At 36.4% G+C, this 16,042-nt stretch overlaps 1 protein-coding gene across 1 annotated transcript in view; it reads left to right on the top strand.

Moving 5' to 3' along the window:
- fws (Conserved oligomeric Golgi complex subunit 5 four way stop) overlaps positions 1-16,042 on the top strand; it is a 372,604-nt gene that overhangs the window by 293,936 nt on the left and 62,626 nt on the right. The window contains exon 17 of the mRNA XM_090384621.1: positions 3,537-3,849. Coding sequence (XP_090240747.1) covers positions 3,537-3,849 — 313 coding nt within the window. The remainder of the gene's footprint in view (positions 1-3,536; positions 3,850-16,042) is intronic.

Raw genomic sequence — 16,042 nt, 5'->3', positions numbered from 1 at the left:
TATTCTTCATTAAATCCCATAAATTCTCATAGTTATTTTAATTGCTATGTGCCCTTTACAGATTGTTTAGGATATCAGCTCTACCATCAAAGAAACAAAAATATTCAAATGAAGAGGGGGAGTATCAGAGAATTTGAGCAAGAATCTTAATCTTAGAGTGAAAGATTTGCTTTGATTAAGAATGATAATAAAGCATTATGCATTTTATGTTCTGAAACAGTAGTGTGTAGGTCATACACCAAACTGTTTCATAACACAAAATGCATAATTTTGTATTCTGAGGGGCGAGGGTAGTTTTTTAAAAGATTTAGCCAATTTTGGCACACACTCTTAAAAAGATTTGCTACACCTGCACTAGAATGAAGTATGTTTGATACAGAAATAAAAAGGCCACTTGGATCCACTTCACTTCAACTATCAATCAAGTGACCCCCTACACATAAAATTTGGAAAATAATCAGAAAAGTGAGTGGCAAATATCAGATGATCCCTCTGCCTATTATGGATTGGAGGGGACAGAATATTGCTGAACCTGATGAATTGCCAATACCCTAAGGGAAATGTTTGCCTTTTGTTTTTCAGAAGATTGAAAGCAAATTCAAAAAAACAAAAGTTTGCTTGACTCAAAGCCCGGACAAAAGGATGAGTGCCCGGTGGGCCACTTCTGGTAAGCAAAACTAGCACTGTGAGATGAACCAAAAGCCAGGTTACGGCGCCCAATGCAAGATGCTCATGAGATGAACAATACAACTTACCATCACCAAATACGGAGGATGCGGAAAGGTCAGGGAATGACCACCGCATATCCCTGAGCAATATGGTTTTAGTTGCTAATGCTCCTAAAAACCAAACAACAACAACAACTTAACAACTTAATTTTACTATCCAAGAACTGTTTACAGCTCTGTCAACATCTAGACGCATCCCTGTAGGGTCAGATAATATTCATTATTCGATGTTACAGAAACTAAGTACTGAATCATTGCAGTCACTCCTTGATCTGTTGATCTTGAAGTCACCCCTTGATCTTGAACAGGTCAAGGGATGACTTCAATGAGGAATGCATTCCTTAGATAGGAACATCATGTAATGGTTTGCTTTGATATCAGTAAAGCTTATAATTCCATATGGAAGTATGGAATACTCCATGAATTATATCGCCATGGACTTCAGGGTCACCTCCCGAACCATACAAAATTTCCTATACAACTGTACATTCCAGGTTCAATTTAAAACTTCACTGTCCCAAGTATTTTCACAAGAAGGAGTTCCTCAGGGCTGCGTACTCAGTGCTTCACTTTTTATAATTGCAGTAAACACCGTTGGTTAACAACTTCCAGACACTATTGATAAAGCACTGTTTGTAGACGACCTTAGTCTACAAAACATGAATACTCTTGAGAGACAGTTGCAAGGGACAATAACTAAGATCTGTTCGTGGGCATAAACTAATGGATTTCAACTTTGTTTTCAAAAACATTGTGCATCCATTTTTGCTGCCAACATAAACTTCACCCCAATCTGGAACTACAAGTGAATCGCCAACCAATAGCAATTCATCCCAGCATACACTTCTTAGGAATCACATTATATCATAAACTTACCTTTCTAGAGCATATTAAAAGAAGAACATCCTGCTGGCAAAAACTAAATATCATCCAGATTCTCTCAGCAAAAAGTGATCGCCTTACTTTATTACAGTTATATAGAGCTTTAATAAGATTGAAACTTGGCTGCGGAGCACCAGTGTATAGCTCAACAAGAACTAGTGTTCTTCACTAGCTTGACCCTATTCATCATAGTGCAATATGCATTGCCCTAGTAGCATATTGCACGTCTCTCCAATACATGGTCTATATGCTGAAGCACATGATTCCCCTCCCCTCTCTTTTTCTCTCTCTATCTCAGAAGACAACAACTTATATTACGCTATGCATATAAAATTAGATCTATGCCTCAACACCCAAACTGGCAGATACTTTTTGTCCCTAGCACAGCATGTTATACCAAAACCACCCTTCTGCTAACCATCCTTTTGGTATACGAATAAAATACCTTTCAGAAAAACTTAATCTGACTTTTAATAAAATTGCGAACAAATACCCTTCCACTTTTCCTTGCTCCTTGGAAGATTACTCCACCTGCATGTGATTTATAACTTCATAAATGGAATAAATCTGCATTACTTAAAAGAAAATTTCTTGCAACTGTATCATGCAGTGGTGGATCAGTTCCCCAACTTCGTCATTGTGCATACAGATGGGCAAAAGAATGATGGCCACATTAGAATGCCGCAGTTTTTCCAATCATCACATTGGACTATCAGTTGCCATATGAGTTCAGTATATTAAATGGAAATCCAGACTCATCAAGACTATAGACCAATAATCCAGAAAAAACGCATGTGACAATGGCAACTATCATGGCAAAATCAACTTTGCAATAAGCTTCAAAATATCAAACCAGAACTTGAGCGATGGCCTTCAAGCTTCAATTTAATTCGGCAACAGGAGGTAATACTCTGCAAATAGGCTATACTAATATTACTCATGGTTATCTCTTAAGAGGGGAAGACGACGACGTAACTGAGTGGTCAGGATCAAGAGTGCAGTGGCACATGCTCTTTGAGTGGACCGGAGTTCAAGCCCATGACTTCTAAATACGATAAACGTTTGCATTGATGTTGGATGAAGGCAATACCAAAATAAAACCAAGAGCGTGCAGCCTGGCCAGTCGGCTTGTAAAAAACATGGAGGAATGACAAGTATTCCATCCATGTTGCTGACCCCTAACTGGGACAAACAGCACGGATCTTTTTTTTTTTTATATCTCTTAAGAGGGGAAATTCCCCCTCAGTGTCATCATTGTAATACTGCACTTTCAGTGAAACATATCCACAAAATATGCAAGAGAACTCCAGAATATTTTCACTCCAGACACTATAGAAGCCCCACTTACACTTTCTTCACTCTTGGGAAATAAAATAAATGTCTCAGACATTCTTATTTTTCTCAAAATGATTGATGTGTTCACCTTCTTTAGCTAATAATAATAATAATAAAAAAAAAACCCTTTCAGGCCTAATTTCGTAATTATCCTTATCAGTAAAAATAGCATACATTCTTACCATAAGTATAACGCACTATGGCCATAGATTCCAATGCACCAAAAAAAATCCCCAATCAACAAACAAACTTCACTCTTTTAATTGATTCCAGAACTACAGGCCATGAATTAGGAAGGGAATAGGTTTAAGTTGGGTTGCAGGAAGTTTTCTTTTAGCTATGGAATAAGTTGCCTCCATGGGTGAAGGCTGAGAGTTTGTGGAAATGCAAAGGTTAGCTGGATAGATTATTATTTTTTAATTAATTATTTTATTTATTTATTTTTTTGGATATGGTAGCAAAGCCTAGGGCTTCCTTTTAGCATATGGCTAATACTACCACTGATCGGAATTAGTTCAGTGTGCAATGTTATTTTTCACTATAATTATTCAGTATTATTAATAGTATTTTTTTTTTCCTTTAAAAATTTAGCCTTCAAGATATAGCTTCTAACACGATAGAGTTTTTTGTGTGCCATGCAAGTTTGGTGAGACCTTTAGGAGATGAAGGAAAAATGCGACTTGCTGCTGATTTTGCCCAAATGGAAATGGCAGTTTCTCCTCTTTGTCAGAGGATTGGGGAACTTGGAAAATCATACCGAATGCTCAGGTCCTTTCGTCCTCTTCTTTTTCAAGCTCCAAAACACATTCTGCAGTCACCAGCTATTGGAGAGGTCATTCCATATTCAACAGTGCTGCACTTTTTATTTGCTCGAGCTCCAAGGGAATTGCGATCTCCATACGAGGTAATATGTTTTATATTATTAAATTAAACAGTATCAGTTACTTAATTTGGTTTTCTGTGTTTCCTGTTTCGATTTCAGAATTTAACAAGAGCATTAACAAAAGATATTAAAAAGGTTTGAATATTAGAGTACAAAATAAATTGTGCTTTTTCTGAATGAATGAATGAATGAATGAATGAATAAATTTTATAAGTTTTATGAATCAGTCTTTGCAGCTCTCAAAGATATCTGCTCGGGTATGACTAACTAGCTAGGAGTCTAAAATGCTGATAAACTGATATTGAGGTGAGACTTGACTCAAGTGGACCAAATTACAGCAAAGTCCATTCATTCTGTAACAACCAAAAACTCTCCTTGCACCTTCACAGTGATGGACTGTTAGTTCCCTGAGTATAATCTCCTTATTCAAGTTCTGAAGTATGGCACCCAGTATACTTCGTGGCATATTTCAGGTGCATATTGGGTAGAGGTGAGCACCCAGGGGTGAACCAATGTAAGCAGAAGTCAAGGTGTGACATTCACACCACACAAAGGAATGCCACTCCCCTACCAGTGGCCCCCCCATCTCTTCCATAATGCTCTATGATTGATGTATTTTGAAGTTATGATGGGCATCATGGAGAGAACCAATCTTCCTTACATTTTGAGGGTACAGTTCTAAAACAGTATTCGTAGGCTGCACACTAGACATCTGGATCAGTTGATGTATAATTGCACTGCCTCTACTCTACTAAATAATGACTGGGGGGGAGGCAGAGTAGTGTGTATGCAGACACATTTTAGAGGCCTTGTTATGTCAAGGAGCTGAGTATATTCTTGCTGTGTGCACACCATATCCAAAAATTTCCTTAGTTCATACAACATGCATTCCCCACCATTTCTTACTATTGAATGCATCACTAATAGTCAAAGTAATTGGAATTGGTATTTGGGGAGTACAATGTGTACAGAAAAGATAGACAGGAGGAGGAGTAGGAGGAGGAGGAGTTATGCTGTTAGTTAAGAAACACATAAAATCTAGGGAAGTGCATCCAGTTGACATGGGTGGACAGTGCAATGTTCAGTCAGTTTATTGTAACATAAGCACTGGGAAAGCGAAATTCAGAGTGGGAGTGTGTTATTGCCCTAATGAGTACAATGAACAACTGTACAGGGAAATACAGTTGGGCAAGTAAATCAGATTGTCTTATAATGGGGGGATTTTAACTTCCCAGATATTGACAGAGATTTCTGGTTTGGTCACTTGCACATGAGAAAGGCTTTTTTGGATTTATTAGATGCTTGTTTTCTACAGCAGCAGCAGGTTTGAGAGGCAAACTGAGGTACTCTTGATCTGATTATTAATAGTAATTCTTCATGCATTAAGAATCTGCAGATAAAGGAACCACTAGGTGGCAGTGATCACAGTGTGCCAATGTCGGATTTACTTAAAGATGTAACTATCGTAAGGAGTAAAGGGAAGGGTTTTTGCATTTGTAAAAGTGATAACAATGGCCTGAGACAGTTTTTAAAATTGGGACCAACTGATGATGTTACCAACAGCAAAATCTAAATGGGAAGCATTCAAGGAAGTAATCATGGACGTTACTAGGCTTTTTGTCCCAACTAAGAAATACTCTTCTTAATGGATGTCAGATGAACTAATGGAACTCGTAGCGGAGAAGAAAAATGCATGAGGTGCATAAAAATCATCAGGTGACACAGAAGCCTATGGTAGATATAAGCTCCTGTGTAATCAAGTCACAAAGGAAATTAGGCAGGTGAAGGCAGATTACAGGAAATCTTTGGCAAAGTATGCAAAGAAAAACAGCAAAGGGTTCTTTACTTTTGTAAACACTAGAGTGAATCAGTGGTCACACAGGAACTAGATGCAGAAACTAATTTTGATATCATATACTTGGATTTCAATAAAGCTTTTGATACTGTTGCACACGAGAAAACTACTGTACAAGTTGGCATTAAGGTCAAGTTGCTGCTACGGATAAAGGGATGTTTCAGTGCAAGAAGACAGAGTGGTAATCAATGGATTCTTCTCTTCACATACTTGGGAAGAGCAGTGTCCATTGATTATCAAGTTGAGCACATGGGCTGACAGGTGGCAACTGAAGTTTAACATTGACAAATTTAGTAATAACCCCAGAGTAATTTATCAAATGTGTGGTACTACACTCAGGGTGTAGAGAATGCAAAAGACCTGGGGGTAATTGTGCAGTCAGATATGAAATTTTCTGAGCACTGCAGACAGTTGTATTGTGTCTTGTCACTGATATACAGGTATTTTTCTAGCAGGGATAAGGAAGCGATTATTCCCTTGTATAAGGCAATAGTCAGGTCACACCTTGAATACTGTATACAGGTCTGGAGGCTTCATTTTAGGAAGGATGTGGAGCTGCTGGAATGAGTACAGTGAAGGGCAATGAGACTGGTGAGAAGAACAAAGGGTTACTCTTCCCATGTTCTGAAAATTGCAGTGTCTGGAGAAAAGGTACCCGCAAGGTGACCTGATTAGGTGTATAAAGCCTTGAATGGTTTGGACAAACTCAATCCTGATGAGATTCTTTCTCTTGCCCAGATTAGTTGCTTGAGGAGACAAAAATTCAAATTGAGGAAAAACAGTTGCAGTATAGTGGTGCAGAAATTTTTCTTTACTCAGCAGGTTGATTGCTGGAACAAACTTCCATCTGGCATTGTAGAAGTTGACAACTTAAATAAATTGAAGGCAGAACTAGACAAACATTTGGAGTTAATGCATGTGAAATGGGAAGGGTTTTTTTTTTTAATATTATTTTTGGCCAATGACATATAATTTTGCTTTCTTACATCATATACCTCTACTAATGCTAATGCTACTGTTTAGGCCAAAATGGATGTCAGATGAACTAATGAGGCATATGGCAGAGAAGAAAAATGCATGGGATACTTACAAATTAACACGACACAGAAGCCTATGATAGATACAAGTTGATATGCAACCAAGTTACAAAGGAGGTTAGGCAGGCGAAGGAAGATTACGAGAAATCCTTGGCAAGGGATGCAAAGAAAAACAGCAAAGAGTTCTTTACTTATGTAAACTCTAGAAGGAAGAGGATGAATCAGATTGGTCCACTTGATATTGATGGGTCAACTGTTGATGATCCTGCTCAGGTAGCTAACAAACTAAATGAATATTTTGCATCGACATTCACACATGAGGAGTTATTCAGCAAGGGGAATGCCAGAGGTGTATTCAACTCTAGCAGTAAGCTACAGAATCTTGAAATAACTGGGAGTAAAGTGGAGGAGAAACTGTTGAAGATAAACACAAGAAAGGCACCCAGGGTGGATGGGATCTATCCAGTTATATTAAAGGAGGCAGCAAAGGAAGTAAGCAAACCCTTAGCCATAATTATGAGAGCTTCCTTGGACTCAGGGGAGGTACCCATAGACTGGAAATGTGCAAATGTGACCCCAATTCACAAAGGAGGATCAAAGGCTGACACAAGTAATTATAGACCTGTGAGCTTAACTTCTGTTCCAGGAAAATTAATGGAGGCACTGGTTAAAGAAGCACTGCAGGATCATTTAGACAAGACTTCAGTTATAGCTCGAACACAGCATGGTTTTGTTAAGGGGAAGTCTTGCCTGACCAATTTGATTGGATACTATGATGCAGTCACAAAAGAACTGGATGCAGGGAATAGCTTTGATATTATATACTTGGATCTTAGAAAGGCTTTTGATACTGTTGCACATGGAAGACTGCTACACAAATTGGAGCAGTGTGACATTGGAAGCAAATTGCTGCTATGGATAAAGAGGTCGTTGAGGGGGAGAAGACAGAGAGTGGTAATCAATGGACACTGCTCATCGTGGACTAATGTTATTAGTGGAGTCCCTCAGGGCTCAGTGTTGGGTCCATTATTGTTTTCTGTATTTATAAATGATATTGATGATGGTATATCAAGCTTAATGTCCAAGTTTGCAGACGATACAAAGGTTGGCAGGGTTGTCAAGGACACTACTGACACTATGCTACTGCAACAGGATCTGGAAAGGTTGAGCAGATGGGCTGAGAGGTGGCAAATGAAGTTTAACATTGACAAATGTAAAGTACTACACATGGGAAACAGCCACCCCAGAGCAACGTATCAGCTCTGTGGTACTACACTGACAGTGGTAGAGAATGAAAGGGACTTGGGGGTGGTTGTGCAGGCAGATATGAAGTTCTCTGAGCAGTGCAGACAGGCTGCAAGAGTAGCTCATGGAGTATTGTCAATGATATACAGGAATTTTTCCAGCAGGGATAAGGAAGTGATTATTCCCTTGTATAAGGGAATAATCACTTCCTTATCCCAGGCCACACCTAGAGTATTGTATACAGGTCTGGAGGCCTCATTTCAAGAAGGATGTAGAGCTGCTGGAACGAGTACAGAGAAGGGCAACAAGATTAGTGAATGGAACAAAGGGGTGCTCTTACGAAGAAAGGCTTAAGTTTTGCAAATTACAGTGTCTGGAGACTAGGCACCAGCGAGGTGATCTGATAGAGGTGTACAAAGCCTTGAATGGTTTGAGCATGCTCAATGCTGATGGGATTCTTCCTCTTGCTCAGAAAAATCACCTGAGAGGGCATAAATTCAAATTGAGGAAAGACAGATATAGGAGAGACGTGTGGAAATTTGCCTTTAGCCAGCGGGTGGTTGGTTGGTGGAACAGACTTCCATCCCTTGTAATGGAGGTTGATAGCCTAAATAAGTTTAAGGCTCAGCTGGACAGGTATTTTGAACGAACAGAGGGGTGAAGTGGAAATGGGTTTTTTTTTTTTTTTTTTTGGCTGATGCTGCATAAGCTTGCTCTCTTGCATCAAATGCCTCTACTAATGCTAATGCTACTTGAAAAAATTATCTGCTAAACTTACCAAACACTTCCTCATTCATTTAAAAAATCTATGTAGTCTCATTCAAGTCAATAAATGCAGACATTTTAGGGATGTCAAAGGTGTGGTGTCACTCTAATATAAGGGATGCACAATTTGAATATGGGGAGGAGAATATATGGAGAAAGCACAGATGCAATAGGAGAAAGTGGGTATTGACTTAGTTAAGAAGCAAAAATCTAAGGTGGTGCATCCAGTTTACATGGATATCCAGTGCAATGTTGAGTCACTGTGGAGTGCATAAGCACTGAGAAAGCAAAATGAGAGTAGGAGTGTGTTATAGGCCTCATGATCCTGATGAGCACGACGAACAACTGTGTAGAGAAATGCAGTGGGCCAGTAAATCAGAATGTCTTATGGTGGGGGATTTGAACTTTCCAGATATTGACTGAAACTTGTGGATTTGGTCACTCACACACTAGCAAGACTTCTCTGGATTTAATGGTTGACTGTATTTTACAGCAACATATTAGAGGCCCAAAAAGAAAGCAATATTCTTTATTTGATTACACCTCATTTTCACTGTTTTTAAACTAATAGCTGTTACACCCTGATCACCATGAATAACATTTCTGATTTTTCTGTCATGTACCATTTTCTATCAAAAATCACTTAATTTGATGTAATAAGTTGTATTATTGGATGGATTAAATTAGCAGTAAATTCTGGGAATTTGTAAACTGAATCTTTACATGTTGGCAATTCTGCCTTCATCATTTGTTTCTTGATCTTGAGAGCTCCAAGCAGCAGTGTTTATTAGTGTGAGCTCATTTTATTTTTGAGGTTATCGTAGTAGTAATAGTATTTGTAGTATAGGCATGTGATGCAAGAAAGCAAGCATCAGCTTATGTAGCATCAGCCCAAAAAAAAAAAAAAACACCATTCACTCTGAAAGTTTGTCCAGTTCTTCTTTGAATTTATTTAAGCTATCAACTTCGACAACTACAGATGGACATTTGTTCCACCAATCAACTACCCGCTGGCTAAAGGCAAATTTCCACAGATCTGTTCTACAACTGTGTTTCCTCAATTTGAATTTATGCCCCCTCAGGTTTGTAATCTAAGCATGGGGGAGAATCCCATCAGCATTGAGCCTTCTCAACCCATTCAAGGCCTTATAAGCCTCAATCAGATCACCATGCAGGTACCTAGACTCCAGATGCTGCAATTTACAGAACTTACGCCTTACTTGGTAAGAGGACCCCTTTGTTTTCCCCTTCCCAATCTTTTTGCCCTTCTCTGTACTTGTTCTATCTAAATTGAGACCTTGCAACCTCAAGTTATGCAGTACTCAAGGTATCGCCTGACCATTGCCTTACGCAAAGGGATAATCACCTTTTCCCTACAAGCAAAATTTCTGTATATCATTGACAAGATCCCATGAACCATGCTGGCAGCCTGTCTGTACTGCTCAGAAAACTTCATATCTGACTGCACAATTACCACCAGGTCTTTTTCATTCCCTACAACTCTGAGTGTTGTATCACACAGTTAGTAAATTTCTTTGGGGTTACTTCTACCCATATGCAGTACTCAGCATTTGCAATGTTAAACTTCAATTGCTACTTCTCAGCCTATCTACCTAACTTTTGTAGATCCTATATGCAGTAGCATACTGCGACAGGAACAACCTTTTGTATCATTGGCAAACTTGGACATTACGCCTGATATACCTTCATCAATATCATTGATAAATACAGACACTCCCTGACTTATATAATTATTATTATTATTGTTGTTGTTGTTGCTGCTCTTATATTATTTCTCCCTGATTATTATTATTGTTGTTGCTCTTATATTATTTCTCCCTGATTATTATTATTATTATTATTATTATTATTCATTATTATTCCACTAGAGGGCTAAGTGTAAGCATGTCTACTGTATCAGCGCTCTTAGAGTAAATCGGAAATATTTGTAAGTTGTTTAATATTTTCTTTTGTTGTTTATTTAGTGCAAGTGCATTATCTGAAACGTCCTGTGTTGACTAATCCAAAGATTTGCAAACATGAATCATAATATATGCAGAAAGTGCAAGAGGTGGTATGTCATGGCTGCAACAATGGGTACCATTATCGATGCTCATTGAAAGAAGCAACCTATAAGGGGAAGGCAAAACAAAAGAAACAGCAGTGGAGGTGTATTGTGCAGGAAAGAAGTGAAATTTCCTACTCGGCGGAAGAATTTCATGATTTGCTGCATTCAACAACAGTAGTAAACGATGACTTAGAGGTTACACAACCACAGGCGAAAATCCTAAATACAGAGGATGTACTAAGGGAGATATCCAGTAAAATCCATTTGCTGGATTTGCTGGATTTGCTAATAAAAATATTACCAATAAAGAAGCAAATGGAAGAACTGAAGACAGAAGTAGACGATATCAAGAAATCGATTTCATTTGTCTCAGATTCCTTTGACAAGATACAAAAAAACATAAGTAAACTGCAGGACTTCAATGCTGCAATCAGCAAAAGAATTGTAGATCTGAAAGCTTCATTCAAACAAAATGAGGAAAATTCCAACCTACTTAACTTAAGGATTGACTCGATAGAACAGCAGTTACTAGCAAACAATGTAGAAATAGTAGGATTAACTGGACTAGCAGGCCAAGATCTAGAGCTTGTTATACAGCAACTGGGACTTGCATTGAAGCTACAGCACAATAAAGAAGTAGAACACTATTACATACCTAACAATAAGAAAATAAACGACAAGCCTACACTAATTGTGAAATTTTCAAACCATGTGGTAAAGGAAAAATGGATGAGAAAGGCAGAGGAGATACGACTGACAGCAAATGATGAATTTCAGAACAACAGCAATATTCCAATCTACATAAATGACCAATTAACAACTCACCTCAAGCAATTGTTTTGGGAAACAAAACAATTAGTAAGAATGCACAGTTACAAATTTCTATTGTTAAAACATGGAAGAATTTATGTGAAGAAGAATAAATCTTCAAGAGCCATAAGAATGTTGAGTTCAAAGGATCTACAGTATGTAAAATAGACCCTTATATTGTGAAAAATTGAAATTTCCTGAAATCTAGACCTAAGTTAAAGTTAAGACATCAGTTATGCTTTTTGAGGAATCACAGATTTTCAATTCACCTTTACATTTTTTAAATAATCCAAATATTCAAGATCTTATAATTGATAAAAATCAGTTCTTTCTGGTAGCTCTAAATATTAGGTCATTAAGAAAAAATTGGTTTAACTTGTTGCAATATATAAATGCAATGAAAGATTATATTTCATGTATAGTTTTAACAGAGGTTAACGTAAAAAGTGAAGAAATTTCTAATTATAACATACAAGGTTATGACAAGGTCTATATGTTGAGAGAGTTGAAAAGGGGTGGAGGAATAATAATATACTTTAAGGCAATACAGGCTAACCATTTGACTCAGTCTTGTGAAAACCGCTGTGTCAAATTATTAGGAGAAGATCGAGAAAACATATTCATGATTTGTGCTTTTTATAGACCACCATCAGATTCCATAAACAACTTCCTAATAGAATTAGATAACATAATTTTGCAATGGGATGACATACAGACTGATAAAACCATACTAGTAGGAGATTTTAAAATTAATTTACTAACCAATGAAACTGATAATGTGATCCTCAGATACTCTGCAATCTTAAACAATTATTGATTTGAACATACCTTATTTGGAATAACTAGGCAACAAAGGATAGAGGGAGATAGAACAGTAAGCTCTTGCTTAGATCACCTTATAACAAATATAAAGTTGAAGTATACTAATTCTTACATATTATTAAATCGACTTTCAGATCACAGAACATGTATACTAATAGTAGTTAAGTATTCTAAACAACATCCATGTATAGATATAAAATTAATAAGTATTATGAAGAAAAATTGTTTATCAACAAGTAAACTGAAACAGAACATGGAAAACATGTTAATACAAGAGCAAGCATCTTACATAACAGATGTAAATGTCTTTTCAAATAAGATAATACAAATGATAAACAATTCGAGGTTTAATGAGGAGAGTAAAATAAATCACTCAGCTTGCAACATAAATTCTATGAGTAGCAGGATTAAGCTTAAGAAACCTTGGATGACTAACGAAATAGAAGAATTAATGGTACAAAGGGACAAATACTTCAGGCAGTATAGAAATTGTCCATCAAAATAGAACATTATCACAATTATAAAACACTCAGAAATAAATTGACAGGTATAATAAGAAAACAAAAAAACACTTATTACAATCAACTTTTTATGGATAAGCAGATAACTCAAAAGGATAAATGGAACATTATAAATAACCTGTTAAGTACAGGGAAGAAAAAATCAAGGGGAAATCAAATTAAAACACTATTAGAGCAGCTTTCTGGTACAAACAAACAATATGAGGCTGCAAATAGGTTTGCCAAAGCTGTATTAGATCTCAACAGATTATTGCCAAGCTTCCTTTACTAAACAAGATAGTCTTCCTCAGATAGTAAACTCTTGTGTAGTCTTAACTCCACAATACACTGAGATCCTTAAGATTATAGAACAGTTGAAGAACAAGAAATCATATGGACTGGACTGTATTACAGTAACTGAAGTAAAGAGAAATAAAGAATAGTTGAGTGTTCTCTTGGTGGAGCTTATAGCACGGATGTTAGAGTCGGGAAGCTATCCTACAAATTTACTTTCATTTAAGATAATTCCTATGCAGTAAACCCCCGCTATTCGCGGTTTCGCGTATTCGCGATCGCCGATTTAATATAAAATGAAACCTAAAAAAATGTGAATTTTAAAACGCCGTGAATATTTTCCGCCATAAAAAACATGGGCGTGGCTAAAATTATCTTTCCCGGTCAAAACAGCGCTCAGTGGGTGGGGGAGAGGGGTGAAAAAATCGCTAGCGTGGATGTTTTTCGCTAATCCTTGTTCAGTATGTGTTAGTCATGGAAGGTTTCGTCGTTTGATTTTAATTTATATGTTTATAAATTGAATAAATTTATTAATTTATAAATTGATATGCTTACAAAAATGATAACTCTACCGTTTTGCAGTGTAAAACAAACTTTTTCGAGTGCGTTAACGGAAGAAAGTGACTTTATTGTGGTCAAGTTCTTTCTAACCCCTACAAAAATATGGCTACGAATGAAAAGAGAAATGTGAAAATATCAAAGAAGGTGATGACACTAGCGAATAAAATTGAGTTATTAGACGAAATTTCTAATAGTGAAAGTGTCTCCTCAGTGGCAAAACATTATAAAATCAATGAGTCAACAGTACGATCAATCAAGAAATCGGAAGAAAAAATCTGCCGTAGTGTCCGTGAAACCGCGCTAATTGCTTCAAAAATTTGCTCTGTAACTCGTAATGTTAAATTTAAAAAAAAGGAAAAGCTTTAAATCTGTGGATAGAAGACCGAATTCAAAATAAAATTCCTTTAAGTTCACTCATCATTCGTGAAAAGGCAAAACTTCTTTATCAACACTTTAACGAAACTGGTGATAGCACTGGCGGGATGTTTTTTTTTTGCTAGCAAAGGCGCCGATTTGAAAGATTTGTTTGAAATTTCTAATAAATATTACATTTAATATTAAATTGTTTCTTATTTTCATTTCGATGCCATATGCTTGCATTTCACTGTGTACTGTCATGCACAGTCATATTATGAAGGTACATATAATATATACATAGACAAAATTTTAGACTAGTTTTTCTTATATATTTCATACTTTGGAACGGAACCCCTTTATTACTATGGGAGCCATAACTCAGTATTCGCGTTTTCGGTATTCGCGACATTTCTCAGGAACGTAACGTAACCCCCGTGAATAGCAAGGGTTTACTGTATATAAAAAGGGACCGCCTGATGACTTTTACAATTATAGACCAATAACAATACAGTCAGTTATAAATAAGATAATAGAAAATTATATATTTTCTCATATAAGCAAATATTTACATCAGTATGGACTGTTAAACAACTATCTATTCTCATATCAGAATGGGCAAGAGCACACAGACATTATTAGAGAATTTAGTAGACTCTTTTAACTTACATTTAAACAACATTAACCTCATAATGATTTTATTTATAGATTTGACCAAAGCATATGACTTAATTGATATCCCAATATTGAAAGAGAAATTACTGAAATATGGAATAAGGGGAAGAATCATTCAACTCTTAGCATCCTATTTAACCAAAAGAAAAATAACAGTTGAAGTAGAAAATACAAAGGGAAAATCATATAATGTAGAGGGGAGTACCTCAGGGTACACATGCAGGGCCAATCATGTTCAACATATATATAAATGACATATTCGAAGTAATAAAGAACTCCTTTATAAAAACCTATGCAGATGATATAATCTTATATACAATCGGAAAGAACATGACAAAAATGGCAATAGACTTACAGCAGGATGTAATACAACCTGCTGTAATACAACCTGCAGGATGTAATACTACCTGATGTAATACAACCTGCTGATGTAATACAACCCTTTGTACATTTACAAAACTGGTTGCTTGATAATAAATTAGCATTCAGCTTTGAAAAAACAAAATTCTTGGTAATTAGACCTCCTCATCAAACCATGGACATACATCCATCTATAAAATTACATAAACATGAATGCCTACATGATCAGAATTTCCAGAACTGCAAATGTCTAACTGTGGAAGAAGTTTCAAATCACTGTTACCTTGGGTTATGGATTGACTACAGTCTAAGTTGGGCAATGCATATAACAAATTTGTACAAGAAAATTAGATTTTATGTGTACTTTTTTTACTACATTAAGAATAAATTAAATCTAAGAACAAAGGTAACCTTATATTGTGCATTAGTGAACTCATAACTCAATTATTTGGTAATTGTATGGGCAAGAGCAAATATAAAGGAAATAACAGTAATAAATAACTTAATTAACAGGATTTTGAAACTTTTAATGGGGTAAAACTCTTGGAATAACCTGAATAAGAGAAGGCAATTCTTGTTGAAATATAAAATACTTTATCCAGTTCAAAAACTGAAGTTAAATCTATTCTTGAAAAATCTTAACACTATTTTTGAAGAATCGAATCTGCAAAGGATTGTCTCACTTAATTTAAGGAACCCAAAAGCAATTGTTTTGCCACACCCTAGGGTACTAAAAAATTTGGAAATAGGCACACAATGAATATAATAAACAGCATGTTGGCTAGTGTTGATTTCAAGCTCAGGAGAAGTTATCCTATCTCCAAATTAAAATTCCTAATAAGAACAATTTTGATACACAATGAAACAG

This window comes from Mastigoproctus giganteus, chromosome 11 (genome assembly GCF_048544385.1).
Source record: "Mastigoproctus giganteus isolate SK-2022 chromosome 11, ASM4854438v1, whole genome shotgun sequence".
Lineage (NCBI taxonomy): Eukaryota > Metazoa > Arthropoda > Arachnida > Uropygi > Thelyphonidae > Mastigoproctus > Mastigoproctus giganteus.
This window is presented reverse-complemented; position numbering and strand designations above follow the sequence as displayed.